Source organism: Mytilus trossulus, chromosome 2, assembly GCF_036588685.1.
Source record: "Mytilus trossulus isolate FHL-02 chromosome 2, PNRI_Mtr1.1.1.hap1, whole genome shotgun sequence".
In the NCBI taxonomy this organism is placed as follows: domain Eukaryota; kingdom Metazoa; phylum Mollusca; class Bivalvia; order Mytilida; family Mytilidae; genus Mytilus; species Mytilus trossulus.
This window is the reverse complement of record NC_086374.1, coordinates 76,030,806-76,052,925: the sequence shown is the minus strand read 5'-3', so window position 1 is coordinate 76,052,925 and position 22,120 is coordinate 76,030,806. Positions and strand designations below refer to the sequence as shown.

Sequence of the window (22,120 nt, the reverse complement as noted above, 5' to 3'; positions counted from 1 at the left end):
TCCTAAAATGTTGGGACCAAAACTCCCAAAACCAATCCCAACCTTCCTTTTATGGTCATAAACCTTATGTTTAAATTTTATAGATTTCTATTAACTTATAATAAAGTTATAGTGCAAAAACCAAATGTCTTCGGACGACAACGATGCCAACATCATACCAATATACGACCAATTTTTTTTTCAATATTTGCAATCGTATAAAAATGACTTAAACATTGATAATTTAAACTTAAAACATAAATCTCATAAAATTCAGGCAAGAATTTAACACATGACAGTAATTTTTCCATAAAATCAATATATCAAAGGGGCATTACCATAGCTGTCAACTGACCCGTTTTCTGCGGGTGTGACCCGAGATTTTCACAATTCTGAGGGCTCACCCATATCACCCACCGGGTCATTGAAATAACCCGGGAATTCCGAAAATGACCCGATTTCACCCGTATTTCTTAGACTGAGATTGATTTCATAAGTAATATTCAATTGAAATACCGGCAAATTCGTAATTCTTCCATGAACAGAAAGTTCATCTAGCTATCTAAACTGTAAAATTAAGTGCATGGCTTCACTTTACAGCTTTGGTGTCAAACACACTGTTAATTAACACCAATTACCTTAGCTTTAGGTCGTAAATAAATTGCACTATTGGGTTACAAAAATATTTCAACCAAGATTTACTTCCCCTTATTTGTCACTATTCAAAATTATTCCTTATATTTACGTTTTATGGGTGAAAAAGATTTTAATAATGAAAATATAAAATTCAAATACATATTGAAAAATAACTTATCATTATTTTTATACCTTTATACAATTTTTAAAAAATAGTTTGAAGATTATATTTTACATTTATACTTCCTTTAACTGTATTACTATATTTTATCATACTCTAATTTCCATTTAATTTAACTGACCAGGGAAGGGCTGTATAGCCAGTCAAGGTCGTTAAAAACTGCCATTTGTTGGAAGGAGTTGGTATGTTAAAAAGCTACATAGCTAGTAATGTCACACCTTTAAAAATGTTATTTGAATAATAAATTGTTGTGTTTCATAATCTAAATCCAAACAACACATGTGTTACTCAAATTTATAAAAAAAATCTTTAAAAGTGCATTAAAATAATAATTAATAGAATTTAAAATGACTTAACCAAGTCAACATGCATTGATGTTTTGGTATCTTTGATTTACATTTTAAGAAAATGTACCATTAAATACTGAAATTCTGCTCGAAAAAAGTTTGTACGCGTTATGACCTGAGATTTGATTCTTCAATGCAGGTCATGACCTGCATTTTCATCATCACAGGTTGACAGGTATGCATTACTCTTTTAAAAAATTGCTTCACAAACTCAGCTGGATACGACCACAAAGGTCCAACCCTGAACAGTTGAGGCAAAAATGGACAATATTTGCGCTTGATACAGGTCTGAATTGGATTGTAATTAAATATTTGAAACATAATAGGTTTCTGGTACAAGAATAACTGTAGTCGAAACAACTTAGAATTGGTTAAATGATTTGAATTTATATTCAATTCTTTGCTTTTGTGCACCATGCTGTTGTGAATTGACCCCTGTCCCCTCCACTAAAAAAAAATAAAAAAAAATAAATTAAATAATTTTACACCCCTTTTATTTGCTTTTGTGCAACACACTATGCTGTTGTGAATTGACCCCCCCCCCTTTTTTGTATGGTCATAATCTTATATCAAATTTCCAAAGGAGTTTGCAACCATAATTAACCCTTTAAATACATCATAAAAGTCTTAAAATAGAAAATAATGTACATGGCTAAAATTAATATTCCTTAAGCAACATTTTTAAAACAGTAAGTTCTAAAAATAAACTGACAGCTAATCACCTCAAGACAATACAACATTTCTTTATACATTATTCAAAAGCAGTGTAAGGGAGGTTATTCAAACACAACACACTGTACTTTTAAAGTAATTGTCCATTAACCATGAAACCCTAATTTCTAACAGGTTTGAGTCATAATCCCCACAAGCCGATCCTAACCATCTCTTTGAGGTATGGAAACTTGTGGTATAATTTCTGAGATATCCATACACTGTTCCAAAAGTTATTGTCTGGAAACTAGAAAAATGTTGATTTGGGCTTCTTTTTGGCTTTAAATTATTCCTAAACTGTTGGGACCATACCACCCAAAATCGATCCCAACCTTCCTTCTGTGGTTATGTTCCAGACCATATGAGTATATACCGCTGGTACGCGTATGGTCGGACCATATGAGTATATACCCATATGGTCATGACCATACGCGTATGGTCGGGGTAATCAACACGTATACTTTTAAACTCTTCATTTGGTGTGACCCTCCTGGTTGTAACGTCAATAAAATGTCATTTTTTATATATTAAAACAACTTATTAAAAAAAAAACAGTTTCACACAGTTAATATTACTTACTATTTGTAAGAAAAATAATAAGAAGATGTCAAAATCAAATGAACATATTTTAAAAGGAATTTTATTGTGTAAAGTAGGTTACATCACCGACAAGGATCATGCTATTTATTTAAAGATCATGACATTTTTTAAGACATTTTTGATAAGTAAAATATTAAAAGTGTATGTTTCATTATTTTTTTCTATTCTTTATTTCTATATTTCTATTTTAATCTTTATTATAAGACTGGTAAAATAGCATTTAAGAGCTATGAAATAGCCACTGCTTTTATTTAATTTGATCTGTAATATTTATTTTACGATATTGGAGATCTAGAGTTTCTTAAAAACACTGTAGACACATCTGAACTGTCCCAATCGATATCACTGCACGCAGCCAAAACAAGCAATCGCAGAAAAGCTACATGTATGGTACCGTGTGAAGGTCATTCGAAATATACAAAAGTATACACGAATACAATTAGCAATGAAAACTAAGATCAACTGACTGTGGCATCAATATTTAATGTTTATGTAGCTTTTGAAATGTAAAACTAAATCATTTTTTTTGTAAACACATTTGTTTTTAAGATAAAGTTGATTGTTTTATTTCTATTGTATATTTGAAAAAAAATACCTATATGGTCCAAATACTCATATGGTCCGGCCTGTTAATAACCAAACGAGTATAATACTCATATGGACTGACCATACGCGTACGGTCGGACCATATGAGTATACGCATATGGTCAAGACCATACACGTATGGTCCAAATACTCATATGGTCCGGAACATATATATACCTTGTGTTTAAATTTCATAGATTTTTGTTTTCTTATACTGAAGTTATTGTCCTAAAGCCAAATGTCTTCAGACGCTGCTGAAGACAACATAATACCAATATATGACCACAAAAATTTTAAAGTTTTGCGGTCATATAAAAATTATTGATCAGTATATATTGAATATTCGAAATTGTCAAAAACATAGAAACCTATAACATGAATTTCATAGAAACCTATAACATGAATTTCATAAAAATCTGGCAAGAATTTTACACATCAGGCAAATTTCCATTAAATCTATTACTGGTAGTCCCTTTATTTCTAAACTGTTGATACCATAACCCCCCCCCCCCCCCCCAAAAAAAAAAAAAAAAATCCCAAACTTCTGTTTGTGGTATTGAACCTTCTGGTCAAATTTCTTAAGAGATCCATTTACTTTAACTAAAGTTATTGTCCAGGTACCAAATGTGACTCAAGACAATGCCCATGCAGACGCTGACACCATAGAATTATATTAAGCAAAGTTTGTTTGCGGTAGTATACTAGAGGCTCTAAAGAGCCTGTGTCGCTCACCTTGGTATATGTGAATTAAACAAAGGAAGCAGACAGTTCATGACAAAATTGTGTTTAGGTGATTGTGATATGTTTGTACATCTTACTTTACTGAACATTCTTGCTGCTTACAATTATCTCTATCTATAATGAACTTGTCCGTGTAGTTTCAGTAGAAAATGTTAGTAAAAATTTACAAATTTTATGAAAATTGTTTTTTAAAAATTGATTACAATAACTTCTAGGGGGTCAATTGACCATTTTGGTCACTATGACTTATTTTTGAGTCTTAAATTGCTGTACAATATTGCTGTTTACAGTTTATCTCTATCTATAATAATATTCAAGATAATAACACAAAACAGCAAAATTTCCTTAAAATTACCAATTTAGGGGCAGCAACCTATTCATCTAAAAATTTCAGAGCAGATAGATCTTGACCAGATAAACAATTTTACCCCTTGTCAGATTTGCTCTAAATGCTTTGGTATTTGAGTTAGAAGCCAAAAACTGCATTTTACCCCTATGTTCTATTTTTAGCCCTTGCAGCCATCTTGGTTGGTTTGCCAGGTCACAAAACACAATTTTTAAACTAGATAGCCTAAAAATGATTCTGGCTGTGTTTGGTAAAATTTGGCCCAGTAGTTTCAGAGGAGAAGATTTTTGTAAAAGTTAACCAAGATTTACCAAAAATGGTTAAAATTGACTATAAAGGGCAATAACTCCTAAAGGGGTCAATTGACCATTTTGGTCATGTTGACCTATTTGTAAATCTTACTTTGCTGAACATTATTGCTGTTTACAGAATATCTCCATCTATAATAATATTCAAGATAATAACCATCTCTTTGAGGTATGGAAACTTGTGGTATAATTTCTGAGATAACCATACACTGTTCCAAAAGTTATTGTCTGGAAACTAGAAAAATGTTGATTTGGGCTTCTTTTTGGCTCTAAATTATTCCTAAACTGTTGGGACCATACCACCCAAAATCGATCCCAACCTTCCTTCTGTGGTTATGTTCCGGACCATATGAGTATCTGGACCATACGCGTATGGTCATGACCATATGGGTATATACTCATATGGTCCAACCATACGCGTATTTGCTGAACATTATTGCTGTTTACAGAATATCTCCATCTATAATAATATTCAAGATAATAACCAAAAACAGTAAAATTTCCTTATAATTAACAATTTAGGGGCAGCAACCCAACAACGGGTTGTCTGATTCATCTGAAAATTTCAGGGCAGATAGATGTTGACCTGATGAACAATTTTACCACTTGTCAGATTTGCTCTAAATGCTTTGGTTTTTGAGTTATAAGCCAAAAACTGCAATTTACCCCTATGTTCTATTTTTAGCCGTATCGGCCATCTTGGTTGGTTGACCGGGTCATAGGACACATTTTTTAAACTAGATACCCCAATGATGATTGTGGCCAAGTTTGGTTTAATATGGCCCAGTAGTTTCAGAGGAGAATATTTTTGTAAAAGTTCACGACGCCGGACGACAGACGCTGGAAGCCAAGTGCTGAGAAAAGCTCACTTGGCCCTATGGGCCAGGTGAGGTAAAAAGGTCAAGATAAGGAATTTTGGTGAAATTTGACAAAATCAGCTAGATTTCACCCAAATAAAGGACAAGGAAACATAGAGCGCAGGTGTCGACAAGCTTAATATTCAAATAAGACATGTGAAATGTCTTAACAAACATTATTTTAAAAGATCTTTGTTGTCGACGTATGCGCTCTATGTTTCCTGTCCAATAATCTATGGAAAGTCACCCATTTTCATTGATTTTTTCTTGAAAAATCAATATGAGTACAACTTGTGACGTCATAATGGAACGCAGAAACGTTAAATTTTCAACAAAATGGTTAATATCCTAGCTAGTCAATGTATTAGCAATAATTTATCGTGATATTTGTTGATAAATCCAAATTTGAAATTTAAGCTAAAAAAGGGGGCCATTTTAGGACCTTATCGAACATACTCCTTTGATGTATTAGTGTAAATTGTTAAATCAACAGTGCATCATTTGAAGTGAGCAACATAAGTATACTAAGATTTGCCTTGGAATCTTTATTTGTGCACAATTACATTGTAAAAACATTACTTTTGTTTATAAAAGGAACATTTTCTTAATATCTGATGTTTACATGACAATGGTAAATTAAGGAACCAACATAAAATCTGTGTTCTTTTACAAAGCATGATTGAATTTGAGTAGCTTTTTTTTTATGTCAACCTTGAAAGTGAAACAAAGGTTAACAATTTGATTGATTCCACAACTCATTCTTATACAGGTAAAAAACCAATATGAACAAATATTTTTAACCTTTAATATTAAATCAAACAGACCTATTTGCATGAGTTTGCTATCTATCTATTTATAACTATGTTTATGTTTTATATCTAGTTATGACTGCTGTCAATTCTGGGCCTTTTGTAGCTGACTGCATTGTGGGTGTTGTTCATTGTTGAAGGTGACCTACATACATAGTTCGTTTTTTTATGTGTCATTTTGTCTCTTGAGGAGACAGTCTTGATGGCAATCATACCACATCTTTTTTTTATATTTGAAGGTCATCTCATTGGACAATTGGATGGTGTATAGACTAAAATACACAGGAAATGCTGATACATATTATCAAGCAAATATGCATCGTAAATTGGTTATTTTAGACTTAAATATTTAGATATATATTTTAGTATTTCATAAATATAATATGAGAATTTGAGTCACATAAATGAATTTAATAGCTTATGCTCCTTTATTAACTGAAAAGGTGGTATTTGCATAATTATATCTCACACCTGCACACATGTGAACTTGGTAAAACAACACATGAACATGGTTCTGACAATTGCTTTTGTTTAAAAGCTAAAGTCATATAATTATCCATTAATTGTGGAGCAATACCCAAAGGGTATAATTTTGCTGATTTTGACTATCTATAGAGATACATAGAAAACATTTTAAGATTATAATTTCATCCTTGAGCAGAAAAGATAATTATAAAAGAAAATAAAGGTGAACAATTTCAATGTTTGAAAAAGTTTAAATCTAAGGAAGAACCCATGCAAAGAAAGATGCATTAATGTCAGAAAAAATTCTGTTTTATTCATGTTATGTAATTTATAAGGCAATGTGAACTCCCTCTTGTTGTAGTGTAATATGAGGACTTAAACTACTTTTACCTGATTCAATGAAACAAATTCAGCATCTAAGCCTACAACATCCTTTTCCTTTGGGCGTTCTTCATCTATGAGGGTTGTAAAAGTTATCTTCCTCCTTTCAGGACTAACTAGACAATTGTCATCATACAAGACATCTTCTGATATAGGAATTTTCACTAAATAGACCAAATTATACTAATTATTAAAAGATCTATTCTTATTTGGATTCTTCACTAAGTAGACTAAACCATATATACTATGCATGCTATAACTCTGTCATTAATAAAAAGAATATAGTGTTTTGAACCATAAGGTTACTCTTTGCTTTGTCTGTCAGTGGCCATACTGATAAAATATTCAAAATAAGAATTGACATATACAGTTGAACCTTGTTGTCGAAAACTCGAAGTCAATGAAGCATAAAGAGGGGGTGGAGCTATATAATCTCCATAGAACAATACTTGCAAATGTAAATAAATTTGCATACCAAATATCATTGATTTAACACTTATTAGCAGTTCATCTTAAAGTTAACTAATCACAAACTAATACATGTAAACTAAGATAAGTTTTAAATATAAAAAAGAAGATGTGGTATGATTGCCAATGAGACAACTGTCCACAAGAGACCAAAATGACACAGACATTAACAACTATAGGTCACCGTACGGCCTTCAACAATGAGCAAAGCCCATACCGCATAGTCAGCTATAAAAGGCATCAAAGTCATTAGACTGTGACTGAGGGGCAGGCCAAATATTCTCCATGGAAATGAGATGTGGCAATGCTTATATAACTGAATACCAATTAACCTTGGCCTATCACTAATGGTTCCCCTTGAACTAACCTAATCACAAACATGATAACTTACAAAAAATTTCAAAGTCACTAGACCATGACTCAGGGGGCGGAGCCAAATTATCTCCATGGAAATGAGATATGCCAATGCTTATAAAACAGCATACCAAATATGATGGACCTACCACTTGTTTGATTCTATTTGTGAATGATTTGTATCTGTAATTGTGTGTTTAATGATAACCAATCATGAATGGACAAGGTGAAAATAACCCTTCCAGATGGACTTGTATGCATGCAATTAGTCCATTTACTATTAAACAACTGTTGACCTGTTGCTAATAGCACCTGAAAACGGCATTGAACGGTATAAGTGACCACACCTAAATTCAAACTTGATCTGTGTTTTGTGGTAGTAAGCATAGTGTAAAAATTTTATAACATTTAGTTGCGGTCAACTATAGTTACAGAACAAAAAAAAATAAACAAAAAATGCATTTTTTCCATTTGTAAAGGGGCATAACATCAAACAGTACCCAAGAGAAAACAAAACGGGATCCATCGGGATCCCAATGCAATCCCGGTGGAATTGTCGTGAAAAGCCGGAATAATCATCTGTAGTTAGGATCCCATTCGGGATACATTTCTGAAACTGGGATCCCATTCGGGACAACTGTCTGAAGTCGGGATTTCAGTCTAGATGAAACAGGATAAATATTGAACACTGGGATCCCAATCGGGGTAACTGTCTGAAGCTGGGATCACAATCCGAACTGTTTAAAGCCAGGATCCGAAACCAGGATAACTGTCTGAAGCTGGGATCTCAGTCTAGTTAAAATGTGAAATTGTATATGAACCATAATTATGTTGTTGAAAATATGTAACTGTTTTGTTTGTGTACATAAGTACAGGTGATTGGTGTTAACTTACAATTAATGTGTATGACACCAAAGCTGTCAGGTGAAGCCAATCACATTTAAGTGTCAATTAATTAATATTCAGTTTGACTGATATTTATAAGTTAGAAAAATGCTGAGATTTTCGCGATTAAAATGGCAGGGCGTCTGAGAAATGTCGGTGTTTTGCCAGACAAGCTTGGGCGTTTCTGATGTTCCCAAGTTCCCATAAATGCGTTTCTATTAGTTGTCGTCTGGCATCAATGATAAGATAATGATCGATATCGTAAAACGTTGGTTTCTCAACTTATATAAAATGTAAAAAAAAATCATGACCACGTGCTTTGTTTTAAATTGAACTGAACAGTTTGACCCTAGAAAATACTGTCCTAACTAATGCGGCCACTATCCTATCCACATGCACCATGTGCTGATTAATAAAGTATTCTTTTCTTATATTTAGTAAAAACTGGCCAGTAATTAATACTATTATGCGATACCCTTAATTTATTTATAATACTGTTAAGGAGACAGATGAACTTCTGGCCGATATAATTTGGGTCGAGTTGTCACGTCGCATAGTGTACTGGTAAAAACGTCATCAAAATCTGTTTACGCTGAATTATTGAGGACGAAGATGAAGATGTTTTCAGATAAGTGCATTAATAATTTAATTTAACATGTGTATGTGTGCATATAATGATTATAAAAATAATTTATGGAGGAACTATGATTTTAATGGTTTTTATTTGAGCAAATCAACATCAGAAAGTCTGAAAGCATAAGCTGAAAATCATTTATTTTTTTACAATATACAATGAATACCCTAAACTTGTTGTCACATAACAGGCATATCTAGTAGGTATGTAAAAATTTAATTCAGTTGTATGTATGTTTATTTGGTGAAAATAATAAGTCGCTAGTTAAAAAAAAAAGCCTTCCAAGACTTCATAATTATTTGGACTAGCTTACAATCTACTGTATAAACATGCAATAATATTTCTATTTAATTTGTTGCTGTCAAAAAGTATTGAACAAATGATTCTTTGTGGATTTTTTTGATACTTTTAGGGGATTTAATGATATTTTTAAATAGAGCTGCCAATGGTACAGATTGGATGCAGATATCATATTCCAGTTACCATAATTTACTCAGCAATTCTAATTGGAAGTACAGAGACAGCAAATTAATTAACAGAAAGGAGAAAATGAGCTGTATCCTTTTGCATAAATAACCCAGGAATGCCAGTAGCAGTGCAATTTGAATTGGTGCATGTATACCTGCTGGGATTTATTTTTGGGATCCCGCTTTTTTGCCCGGGAATCCAAGTATATTTCCACTGGGATTTACATCGAGATCCCGTTTTTTTTTTACGGAAATCCCGAAATTGTATCCCAGTACATTAACAGCGGGATCCCGCTTTTTTTGCGGGAATCCAAAACTAGAGGCTCCAAAGAGCCTGTGTCGCTCACCTTGGTCTATGTGCATATTAAACAAAGGACACAAATGGATTCATGACAAAATTGTATTTTGGTGATGGTGATGTGTTTGAAGTTCTTACTTTACTGAACGATTTTGCTTCTAACAAATATATCTATAATGAACTTCGCCCATTAGTAACAGAGAACTATATCTGGTAAAAATTAACATAAATTTACCAAATTAATGAAAATTGACTATAAAGGGCAATAACTCCTTAAGGGGTCAATTGACCATTTAGTTCATGTTGACTTATTTGTAGATCTTACTTTGCTGAACATTATTGCTGTTTACAGTTTATCGCTATCTATAATAGTATTCAAGATAACCAAAAACGGCAAAATTTCTTTAAAAATTACCAATTGGAGGGCAGCAACCCAACAACCAGTTGTCCAATTCATCTGAAAAATTCAGGGCAGATAGATATTGACTTGATTAACAATTAAGCTTCCTTTCAGATTTGCTCTTAATGCTTTGGTTTCATAGTTATAAGCCAAAAACTGCATTTTACCCCTATGTTCTATTTTTAGCCGTGGCAGCCATCCTGGTTGAATGGCCAGGTCATCGGACACTTTTTTCAAACTAGATACCCCAAAGATGATTGTGGCCTAGTAGTTTCAGTGGAGATTTTGTAAAAGATTACTTAGATTTATGAAAAATGGTTAAAAATTGACTATAAAGGGCAATAACTCCTAAACGGGTCAACTGACCATTTCGGTCATGTTGACTTATTTGTAAATCTAACTTTGCTAAACATTATTGATGTTTACAAGTTTATCTCTATCTATAATAATATTCAAGATAATAACCAAAAACAGCAAAATTTTCTCAAAATTACCAATTCAGGGGCAGCAACCAAACAACGGGTTGACTGATTCAACTGAAAATTTCAGGGCAGATAGATCATGACTCGGATAAACCTTTTTATCCCATGTCAGATTTCCTCAAAATGCTTTGGTTTTTGAGTTATAAGCCAAAAACTGCATTTTACCCCTATATTCTATTTTTAGCTGTGGTGGCCATCTTAGTTGGTTGACCAGGTCAGGCCACTTATTTTTTAAACTATATACCCCAAATATGATTGTGGCCAAGTTTGGATTAATTTGGCCTAGTAGTTTAAGAGGAGAAGATTTTTGTAAAAGATAACTTTAATTTACGAAAAATGGTTAAAAATTTACTATAAATGGCAATAACTCCTAAACGGGTCAACTGACCATTTTGGTAATGTTGACTTATTTGTAGATCTTACCTTGCTGAACATTATTGCTGTTTACAGTTTATCTCTATCTATAATAATATTCAAGATAATAACCAAAAACAGCAAAATTTCCTCAAATTTACCAATTCAGGGGCAGCAACCCAACAACCGATTGACCGATTCATCTGAAAATTTCAGGGCAGATAGATCTTGACCTGATAAACATTTTTACTCCTTTTAGATTTGCTCTAAATGCTTTGGTTTTTGAGTTATAAGCCAAAAACTGCATTTTACCCCTATGTTCTATTTTTAGCAGTGGTGGCCATCTTGGTTGGTTGACCGGGTCACGCCACACATTTTTAAAACTAGATACCCCAATGATGATTGTGGCTAAGTTTGGTTTGATTTGGCCCAGTAGTTTCAGAGGAGAAGATTTTTGTAAAAGCTAACGCCGGACGACGACAGATGCCGGACGCAAAGTGATGAGAAACGCTCACTTGGCCCTTTGGGCCAGGTGAGCTAAAAAATATGGAAACTTATTTGCCAGAGTGACCCATGGACAGACAGACCAACAGAGTGCAAACCTTCAGGCCCCTTCAACATCATCAGTACAAGACTAAAAATTAATATAAGTTGCAAAATATGTTTCCCAATCCACTATAAATAAATATGCTTAAACTAAACTAAAAATTCAGCAATTTATCCATTTGTAAAGGAACATAACTCTAGAACAATAATAGTGACACCCCTTAAATTCAAACTTGATGTGTGTTTTGTGGTATAAGTTTCAAAACATTTGGTTGAGGCAAACCTAACAGAACAGAAACAAATAAATGGGAAATGTGTCAATAGGACAAAGAGTATGCCCCTGCTTTGATATCATATCAAAGTTATAAAGGGACATAACTGAAAATGGTAGAAGTGATGCTGACCAATTTTGTTCTTGATCCAAGTATTGGGGTAATAAATATAGTGATACACCCAATCATTTAAACAACTGTTATGACAAAGTTTAATTAACAAACTAAAATGCATGAAAAGTATTAAAACTAAATTAACTTGGCTTAATCAACTCAATTGTTTTTCATGTGCTCTGTGCTTCTATGTTGATTGTTTTATCAATTTCAAGATTGTTTATACCGAAATGTTAATTTGAAGGTCTAAAAGTTTGTCATTTGGTGAACACTGTGTGAAGGTTATGAAGCTCTTTCAAGGATCATATATACCAAATATATTTATCATATTACTCATTATAAGCTAGAAATTCACATCATGAAATAACAGATAATGATGTCTCATCTTATGTAATTTTGATAGTATAATAAAATCAAATTGCATACCTGCCAACTTTTGAAATTCACATGGGGTTTTCACAACATCAATTTCAAAGGTTAAATTTTTTTACTGTGTTTTTTGCACACTCTCTTTTGTGCTCTAAAAATATTTTTTTTTTATGTTATACTGATGGTGAGCTGAGACTTTTTGTTACTTTTATTGCATGATTCTAGTTCTTAAATTATTGTGTAGAAAATATGAACATGGAGCTAGAATAATAGGATATATTTTTTTTAGGAATATTAAAGTGATTGTTTTTTATAACTTACCCTGTGTATCATAGCACTTCACAATATTTTTCTTAACAAAGAAGATTGTACATGGTACTTTCCAGTCCATGTTGAAATTTGTAGCCTCATGCTGAAAATATAAAATAAATAAAATATTTTGAAACGACTGGTCAAATGCTAAACATTTGGGCCAATTATGGACACCCTTTCAAGATTGATACAGCTATGAATTTGGATTGTGATTAAATAATTGACACTGCATAGGTTTCTGACACCGAATGAATGTGGTCAAAGTACTGAACAAGTTGCTTTCTTTAAAAAAAAAAAGAAGCAATACATGAACCTAAGACCGATGACTGCCGGGTCACCAAAAGATTGGTGCTGAATTTGTGTTTGCTTTTGAATTGAAATTATTGACTGTGAATAGAAGAAGCCAGTTGAAAGTATATATTTACAGCTTTTATTTGAATAGTTATCTTAAAGCTGGACTATTTTATTTATTACTTTTGAATGTACATAATTTTTCCGCTTATAACCTGACCCTTTGGCAAATCCCAATTTTGGATGACTTATGCAAATCGCACAAACCTATCGCACTATAAATTTATGCACTCAGTTTGATTTATAATCTGGAATTCTGGATGCATTTATTTTATCTATCATATCTATATTTTGATTTCTACATGAATGCCTTTATATTCTCAACTCGTATTTGAAGCTGTCTTTACTTATTGTAGATGTTGTATGCGGTGAAACCTAAAGCATGCAATTGATTCGGACCGCGTATGAAGAGACTTATTTTGGTTTCATGAAACATCTCAAATCTTAAGGATCTCCTGATTTTACTTAAATCAATTCAAACATTCTACAGGGAAACTCAGTTTTGCTGAAGAATTTCTTAATTCAAGAGTTTATGAATACCTTTACGCACTTTCAAAATAACCAATTTATATAAAAAGGTATGTAGATATAAACATAAATGATGTACGCCAGATACGAGTTAAGTCTAGAAAAAAAAAGCATCAGTGACGCTCGAATGAAAAAAGTTAAAAGGTTAAATACATTTCAAAGTTAAGGAATGTATTCCTTTTGAAGACAATCCTTAGCTTTTCAAAAAGGTCAATGCTTATAATAGGAACGTGACTCAAAAAAGGAACAAAAGAGAAACAACTCGAGATCAAGTTAGTGATGATGACCGTGCATGTAAAGCTCTTTTTGTCGTGTCCTGAATTTAGAACGAAAATACGCTTTCACGAGTAAATTTAAATGTATTGCATACAAGTAGTATTTTAGAGCACGAAATAATAAATAGAAAGCACCTCACTGATACTCAGGAAAAGAATACGCATTTGCGTCATCACATATCTTAATACCAGATGCTCCGCAGGGCGTAGCTTTATACGACCGCAGAGGTTGAACCCTGAACGGTTGGGGCAAGTATGGACACAACATTCAAGCTGGATTCCGCTCTAAATTTGGATTGTGATTAAATAGTTGACACAGCATAGGTTTCTGACACAGAATGAATGTATTCAAATATCTTAAAATTTTTGTTTTCTCTTAGAGCAATTCACTATGCTGTTGAATATTAATCCTCTCAAAAAAATGTTTGAAGAAATTTTCTTTTTATTTATGAAATTTCAAATGAGAAAAATTTAACCCAATTTTTTATTCACATCCCCCTTTCCCTTATTCCAAAACTAATTTCAATTAAAATATTCTAATGGAGTTTGCAACAATTACTACTCATTTAAATACATGATGTAAAAAAACTGCTTGTTATCACTGAATGGTAAAGATTATTTAAATTTATCAGTTGGTAGTAAAAAGTGAATATACATTGTATATTGTATATAACAAAGATTTAAGTTGATTCTGGACAAAGAAAGATAACTCCAATTAAAAAAAATTCTTGCAGATATTTCTTGCTTACTATACTGGACAAAGAAAGATAACTCTTAATTAAAAAAAAAATTTGCTATTTCACAATATTGTGAAATTAGATATTTCTTGCCATTGCACAATACTGTGCAATTGAAAAGACTTGCTATTGCACAATACTTAAAATAGTAATTTTAGATCCTGATTTGGACCAACTTGAAAACTGGGCCCATAATCAACCAGATGCTCCGCAGGGCGTAGCTTTATACGACCGCAGAGGTTGAACCCTGAACGGTTGGGGCAAGTATGGACACAACATTCAAGCTGGATTCCACTCTAAATTTGGATTGTGATTAAATAGTTGACACAGCATAGGTTTCTGACACAGAATGAATGTATTCAAATGAACTTAAAATTTTTGTTTTCTCTTAGAGCAATTCACTATGCTGTTGAATATTAATCCTCTCAAAAAAATGTTTGAAGAAATTTTCTTTTTATTTATGAAATTTCAAATGAGAAAAATTGAACCCAATTTTTTATTCACATCCCCCTTTCCCTTATTCCAAAACTAATTTCAATTAAAATATTCTAATGGAGTTTGCAACAATTACTACTCATTTAAATACATCATAAAATATTAAGATGTAAAAAAACTGCTTGTTATCACTGAATGGTAAAGATTATTTAAATTTACCAGTTGGTAGTAAAAAGTGAATATACATTGTATATTGTATATAACAAAGATTTAAGTTGATTCTGGACAAAGAAAGATAACTCCAATTAAAAAAAATTCTTGCAGATATTTCTTGCTTACTATACTGGACAAAGAAAGATAACTCTTAATTAAAAAAAAATTTGCTATTTCACAATATTGTGAAATTAGATATTTCTTGCCATTGCACAATACTGTGCAATTGAAAAGACTTGCTATTGCACAATACTTAATATAATAATTTTAGATCCTGATTTGGACCAACTTGAAAACTGGGCCCATAATCAAAAATCTAAGTACATGTTTAGATTCAGCATATCAAAGAGGCCCAAGAATTTAATTTTTGTTAAAATCAAACTTAGTTTAATTTTGGACCCTTTGCACTTTAATTTAGACCAATTTTAAAACTGGGCCAAAAATTAGGAATCTACATACACAGTTAGATTTGGCATATCAAAGAACCCCAATTATTCAATTTTTGATGAAATCAAACAATGTTTAATTTTGGACCTCGATTTGGGCCAACTTGAAAACTGGGCCAATAATCAAAAATCTAAGTACATTTTTAGATTCAGCATATCAAAGAACCCCAAGGTTTCAATTTTTGTTAAAATCAAACTAAGTTTAATTTTGGACCCTTTGGACCTTAATGTAGACCAATTTGAAAACGGGACCAAAAATTAAGAATCTCCATACACAGTTAGATTCAGCATATTAAAGAACCCCAATTATTCAATTTTGATGAAATCAAACAAAGTTTAATTTTGGACCCTTTGGGCCCCTTTTTCCTTAACTGTTGGGACCAAAACTCCCAAAATCAATACCAACCTTCCTTTTATAGTCATAAACCTTATGTTTAAATTTCATAGATTTCTATTTACTTATACTAACGCTATGGTGCGAAAACCAAGAAAAATGCTTATTTGGGTCCCTTTTTGGCCCCTAATTCCTAAACTGTTGGGACCGAAACTCCCAAAATCAATACCAACCTTCCTTTTGTGGTCATAAACATTGTGTTTAAATTTCATTGATTTCTATTCACTTTAACTAAAGTAATTGTGCGAAAACCAAGAATAATGCTTATTTGGGCCCTTTTTTGGCCCCTAATTCCTAAACTGTTGAAACCAAAACTCCCAAAATCAATCCCAACCTTTCTTTTGTGGTCATAAACCTTGTGTCAAAATTTCATAGATTTCTATTAACTTAAACTAAAGTTATAGTGCGAAAACCAAGAAAATGCTTATTTGGGCCCTTTTTGGCCCCTAATTCCTAAAATGTTGGGACCAAAACTCCCAAAATCAATACCAGCCTTCCTTTTATGGTCATAAACCTTGTGTTAAAATTTCATAGATTTCTATTCACTTTTACTAAAGTTAGAGTGCGAAAACTAAAAGTATTCGGACGACGACGACGACGACGACGACGACGACGACGACGACGACGACGACGACGACGCCAACGTGATAGCAATATACGACGAAAATTTTGAAAAAATTTGCGGTCGTATAAAAATCTAAGTACATGTTTAGATTCAGCATATCAAAGAGGCCCAAGAATTTAATTTTTGTTAAAATCAAACTTAGTTTAATTTTGGACCCTTTGCACTTTAATTTAGACCAATTTTAAAACTGGACCAACAATTAAGAATCTACATACACAGTTAGATTTGGCATATCAAAGAACCCCAATTATTCAATTTTTGATGAAATCAAACAATGTTTAATTTTGGGCCCCGATTTGGGCCAACTTGAAAACTGGGCCAATAATCAAAAATCTAAGTACATTTTTAGATTCAGCATATCAAAGAACCCCAAGGTTTCAATTTTAATTAAAATCAAACTAAGTTTAATTTTGGACCCTTTGGACCTTAATGTAGACCAATTTGAAAACGGGACCAAAAATTAAGAATCTACATGTAACACAGTTAGATTCGGCATATTAAAGAACCCCAATTATTCAATTTTGATGAAATCAAACAAAGTTTAATTTTGGACCCTTTGGGCCCCTTTTTCCTTAACTGTTGGGACCAAAACTTCCAAAATCAATACCAACCTTCCTTTTATAGTCATAAACCTTGTGTTTAAATTTCATAGATTACTATTTACTTATACTAACGCTATGGTGCGAAAACCAAGAAAAATGCTTATTTGGGTCCCTTTTTGGCCCCTAATTCCTAAACTGTTGGGACCCAAACTCCCAAAATCAATACCAGCCTTCCTTTTGTGGTCATAAACATTGTGTTTAAATTTCATTGATTTCTATTTACTTTAACTAAAGTTATTTTGCGAAAACCAAGAATAATGCTTATTTGGGCCCTTTTTTGGCCCCTAATTCCTAAACTGATGAAAATAAAACTCCCAAAATCAATCCCAACCTTTATTTTGTGGTTATAAACCTTGTGTCAAAATTTCATAGATTTCTATTAACTTAAACTAAAGTTATAGTGCGAAAACCAAGAAAATGCTTATTTGGGCCCTTTTTGGCCCCTAATTCCTAAAATGTTGGGACCAAAACTCCCAAAATCAATACCAGCCTTCCTTTTCTGGTCATAAACCTTGTGTTAAAATTTTATAGATTTCTATTCACTTTTACTAAAGTTAGAGTGCGAAAACTAAAAGTATTCGGACGACGACGACGACGACGACGCCAACGTGATAGCAATATACGACGAAAATTTTTTCAAAATTTGCGGTCGTATAATAATAGTTGAATTCGAATGTCAAACGGCCTACATTAAAATGTTTGACTCCTGATTCATTGACATTTTATCCGGAATTGAGAAAATAGTGTGCTTTTGAAATGTGATCTATAATGTGAATAAATGAAACCAATCAAGACGTGTACATGATGTAGGATTGTTGGTCAACACAAGGAGGTCAATGAATAAAATTTTCAAACCGGTACCATAGTACAAATATGAAGATGCTATAAAGTTAAACTAGCAAAACAAACAAACAAAAATTGAATTAAAATTCTATAATAAACTTACGTTACTGTTAGTATTTTTTTTCAAATTCTTTTGAATATATATAATATCAATAAACACGAATGTCCAGTATTTACGGATGGACATTTTATTTATCGAATGAATCTTTTTTTAAATTCTAACATTCCACTATGTGAATATATTACTATACAAAATATAAGCAAAGACTTCCAATTCCATACTGAAACAGTATAAAATAATCAATTTTATGGTTGTAATTGAATTTTGTTGTGATTATTGTAAATTATTTTTACGGTTTTTGTGACCTGCAAGGATTTAAAATCATGCTTGATGAATTGAAAGCACACAAGAACATTTTTATTTACGATTGTTTAAAATTAATATATTTAATAAATTAATCTTACTTTCTGTTTTCTGGTTTTATTGATATATTACAATACAAAAAAAATAATAATAACTACCCATAAAAGCTAAATACTAAAATGGTATGAAATAATTAACGTAGAAATATAATGGTTATTGTTTATAAACAATTTTTTTTGTAGGATACAAGAATTTATTTAGATTTAATTTTAATGTTTTCTTTACAAATTAATATTTAAAAATACCAAAGCAAAGTATCTTGTCATATAAAATACTTATTTCTTAATTGCAACTCTGAAAATATTCTGATTTCAATCATTGTTAGTTTCTTCAGAAACATAAATACAGTATATATTATATATACATTTCTTTGATTCCGATTGAATTAAATACTTTTGATAAGAAAACTCTTTCTGTTTTCCGATCTAATATTAATATTATAACCAGAAAATTCTCTTCCGTAAGTCTATGATGAAATACACAGTATCCCGTGGTTGAATCTTCAAACATAATTAGTTTACATGTTATCGAGACAACAGCCAATACCACGTTATAATTGACCTAGATACACACCGTGTACAGTGATAGTTTTAAAACAAATATAATTGCATCGTCAAGGGCCATCAAGAGACCATATCAAAGAAGTAGATAACAACCTGTATAAATGACCCAAAACAGTCAAACGTTCCGAGAATTTTCTTCTGACTTCTGGCCGAGAGATATCGAGTGGCCCATAGGCACATCCAAAACTCGCCAATATATAAGCAGGGGGTTCATGCAAAAAATTGAAATTGGGACTATTACCTAGTATCAATGGTCAATTATCCTATAGCTAAATGTATGTGCACAGTTAGATTCAGCATTTCCAAGAACACCAAAATTTCCATTAATATATTTATTAATGGACAATATTAGTAGATTTTCAAATGCTCCATACATGAATTTATTTTAAAGTATGATTGGTAAGAAACCTTTATTAAATTAACCAGGTGCTCCTCAGGGCGCAGCTTTATACAACCCCAGTGGTTGAACCCTGAACAGTTGGGCCAAATTTAGTCACAATATTCAAGCTTGATACAGTCAGAATTTGGATTGTGATAGAAAAAAATTCTTTATTATGGACCTCAAATCAAAAGACCCTAGGTCTGTATTTTATTAAAAATGCAAAAGGAGAATTAACTCTCATATCCATAAACATATTCCCAATGCATTTTCAAAATAGGATGACATGGCATAAATTGTAGTATGAAATTGGTAATTTTGATTTATTGATTGTAAAGTGGTTAAGATGTTATTTCAATTAGATTTGTGAATTTGTGGTTAGAAATGTTCTGAAAAGTAATATCAAAAGGCGACATTAAAGTTGTTGGTTTTAGATGAGATTATTATAAAATTGTGGTTAGAGTCATTTGACTCATTTCCCTCCATGAGAGGGACGAAAGATACCAAAGGGACAGTCAAACTCATAGATTGAAAAAAAAATAACAACTCCTGTCATGGCTAAAAATAAAAAGACAAAGAGACAAATAATATTACAGAAGACACAACATATAAAACTAAAGACTAAGCAACATGAACCCAACCAAAAACTGGGGTGATCACAGGTGCTCAGGAAGGGTAAGCAGAAACTGCTCCACATGTGGTAAGTTTCTTATAGATTTCTGTTCCTTTACGACTAACTTCATTATTCATGAACTTATTGGTTAAGACAATTGCCAATTCTAATTTAAAGGTTTATTGTTTTTTTAAAAGGTGTTAAATAAAAATTAATTATGTGTCAAACAAGTACTTTATTTACTATGTAATTACCATACATACAGTTCACATTTTGTACTGGGAAGTTATCATTCTTTTGATCCAAACCAGTCAATGTCATTCAATTTATTAATGGAATTCATGGTTATTAAGAGACAGTTTAAATTCCCAGTACAATTGTGTTTGAACTATCAAAGGTAGTGATACACATTGGAAAATTTTGATTTTAAGTCAGACTTGCATCTAGAAATTGACAATGAGGGTCGGTTGATAACAAAACTTTATGACAAAAAAGATGAATTTCCAAATGTGAACTTTCCATTTCAATGAAGCAGCAGCGCCTGCATACAGAATGTATATCTTGGAATTTAAATGTTTAAATCAAACAATTGATTTGTCAAATATAAGGACGCCATCTAAAGTTGGTCGAATGTTATGGACTATCCATTTCGCAGATATGTTCCTAATGTGGTAACAACAATCCCTTTCCCTTTTCACACATGTGACCTACAGATAGGAGTCCTGCTAGTAAGAACTTACAGGAATTACGAGCAGCCTTGAAAGAAGAATGGCAAAGAATTCCTGTTAGAACATTACTACGCTTAGTTCAAAGCATGAGACGATGTGTAAATGAAATTTTCCGGAAGCGTGTAGGATACACTCGCTAGTGACCTTAATTGTACTATGATGTATTCACAATTGTCACTCTCGAGTTTTAAAAAGAATTTTGTGTATAGTGGAAAGCAAATTTTTCAAAAACGTCAGTATAAATTGAAACTTTGTCTAGTATTTTATTTAGCCATTTTACATCCATTTGCCCAAAATGAAAAAGTAAAAAAAATATTCATGAAAACAGTCCAAACTTTCACTTTTCAATTAACATTATATATGTTATCTTATAAAAACACAAATTTAGTTCATTGTATTGATATTTTGATTAGTTATGAATTCAGTAAACTAGAGGCTCTGTGTCGCCCACCCTGGACATATTAAACAAAAGACAGAGATGGATTAATGACTAAATTGTGTTTTGGTGATGGTGAGGTGTTTGTAGATCTGATTTTACTGAACATTCTTGCTACTTACAATTATGTTCATCTATAATGAACTTGGCCCATTGGTAACAGAGGAAAATATTTTGTTAAAAATTTACAAAAAATTTTACAAAAACTATGTAAATTGTTAAAAATTGACTGTAAAGGGCAATAACTCCTTAAGGAGTCAACTGACCATTTTGGTCATGTTCACTTAACGGCAAATTCTTTTTAATCAAAGTGATGGAAATCACTCATGGAAAGATTAGAAGAGTAGTTTGAATTAATTCATTATAATGTATGGTGGGGAAAAATGAACATTAATAAAGCACTTTTGCTGAAAATTGTATTAACAACAGGTCTTTAGAAGGAAACATGCTTTTCCAGTAGGAGGACAAAATAAGCTCACATTAAATAATATGGGTCTCTAAATTTGCACAATTTTATCTAAAATAAGTATTAAAACTAGATGTGTCAAAGAGACATGAATGTGTCGAATGGCCCCATCCCTAAAAGTTGAAAAATCTGCAATTTCAATATAAACACATGTGGACACA

General features: G+C 32.1%; 1 protein-coding gene across 2 annotated transcripts in view; it reads right to left on the bottom strand.

Moving 5' to 3' along the window:
- Positions 1-22,120, bottom strand: part of LOC134708028 (PAN2-PAN3 deadenylation complex catalytic subunit PAN2-like) — a 281,367-nt gene that overhangs the window by 48,584 nt on the left and 210,663 nt on the right. For both annotated transcript variants that reach the window (XM_063568271.1, XM_063568270.1), the window contains exons 22-23: positions 12,911-13,001; positions 6,956-7,110 (exon numbers count right to left, since the gene is read on the bottom strand). In XM_063568271.1, the coding sequence (XP_063424341.1) occupies positions 6,956-7,110; positions 12,911-13,001 (246 nt within the window). The remainder of the gene's footprint in view (positions 1-6,955; positions 7,111-12,910; positions 13,002-22,120) is intronic.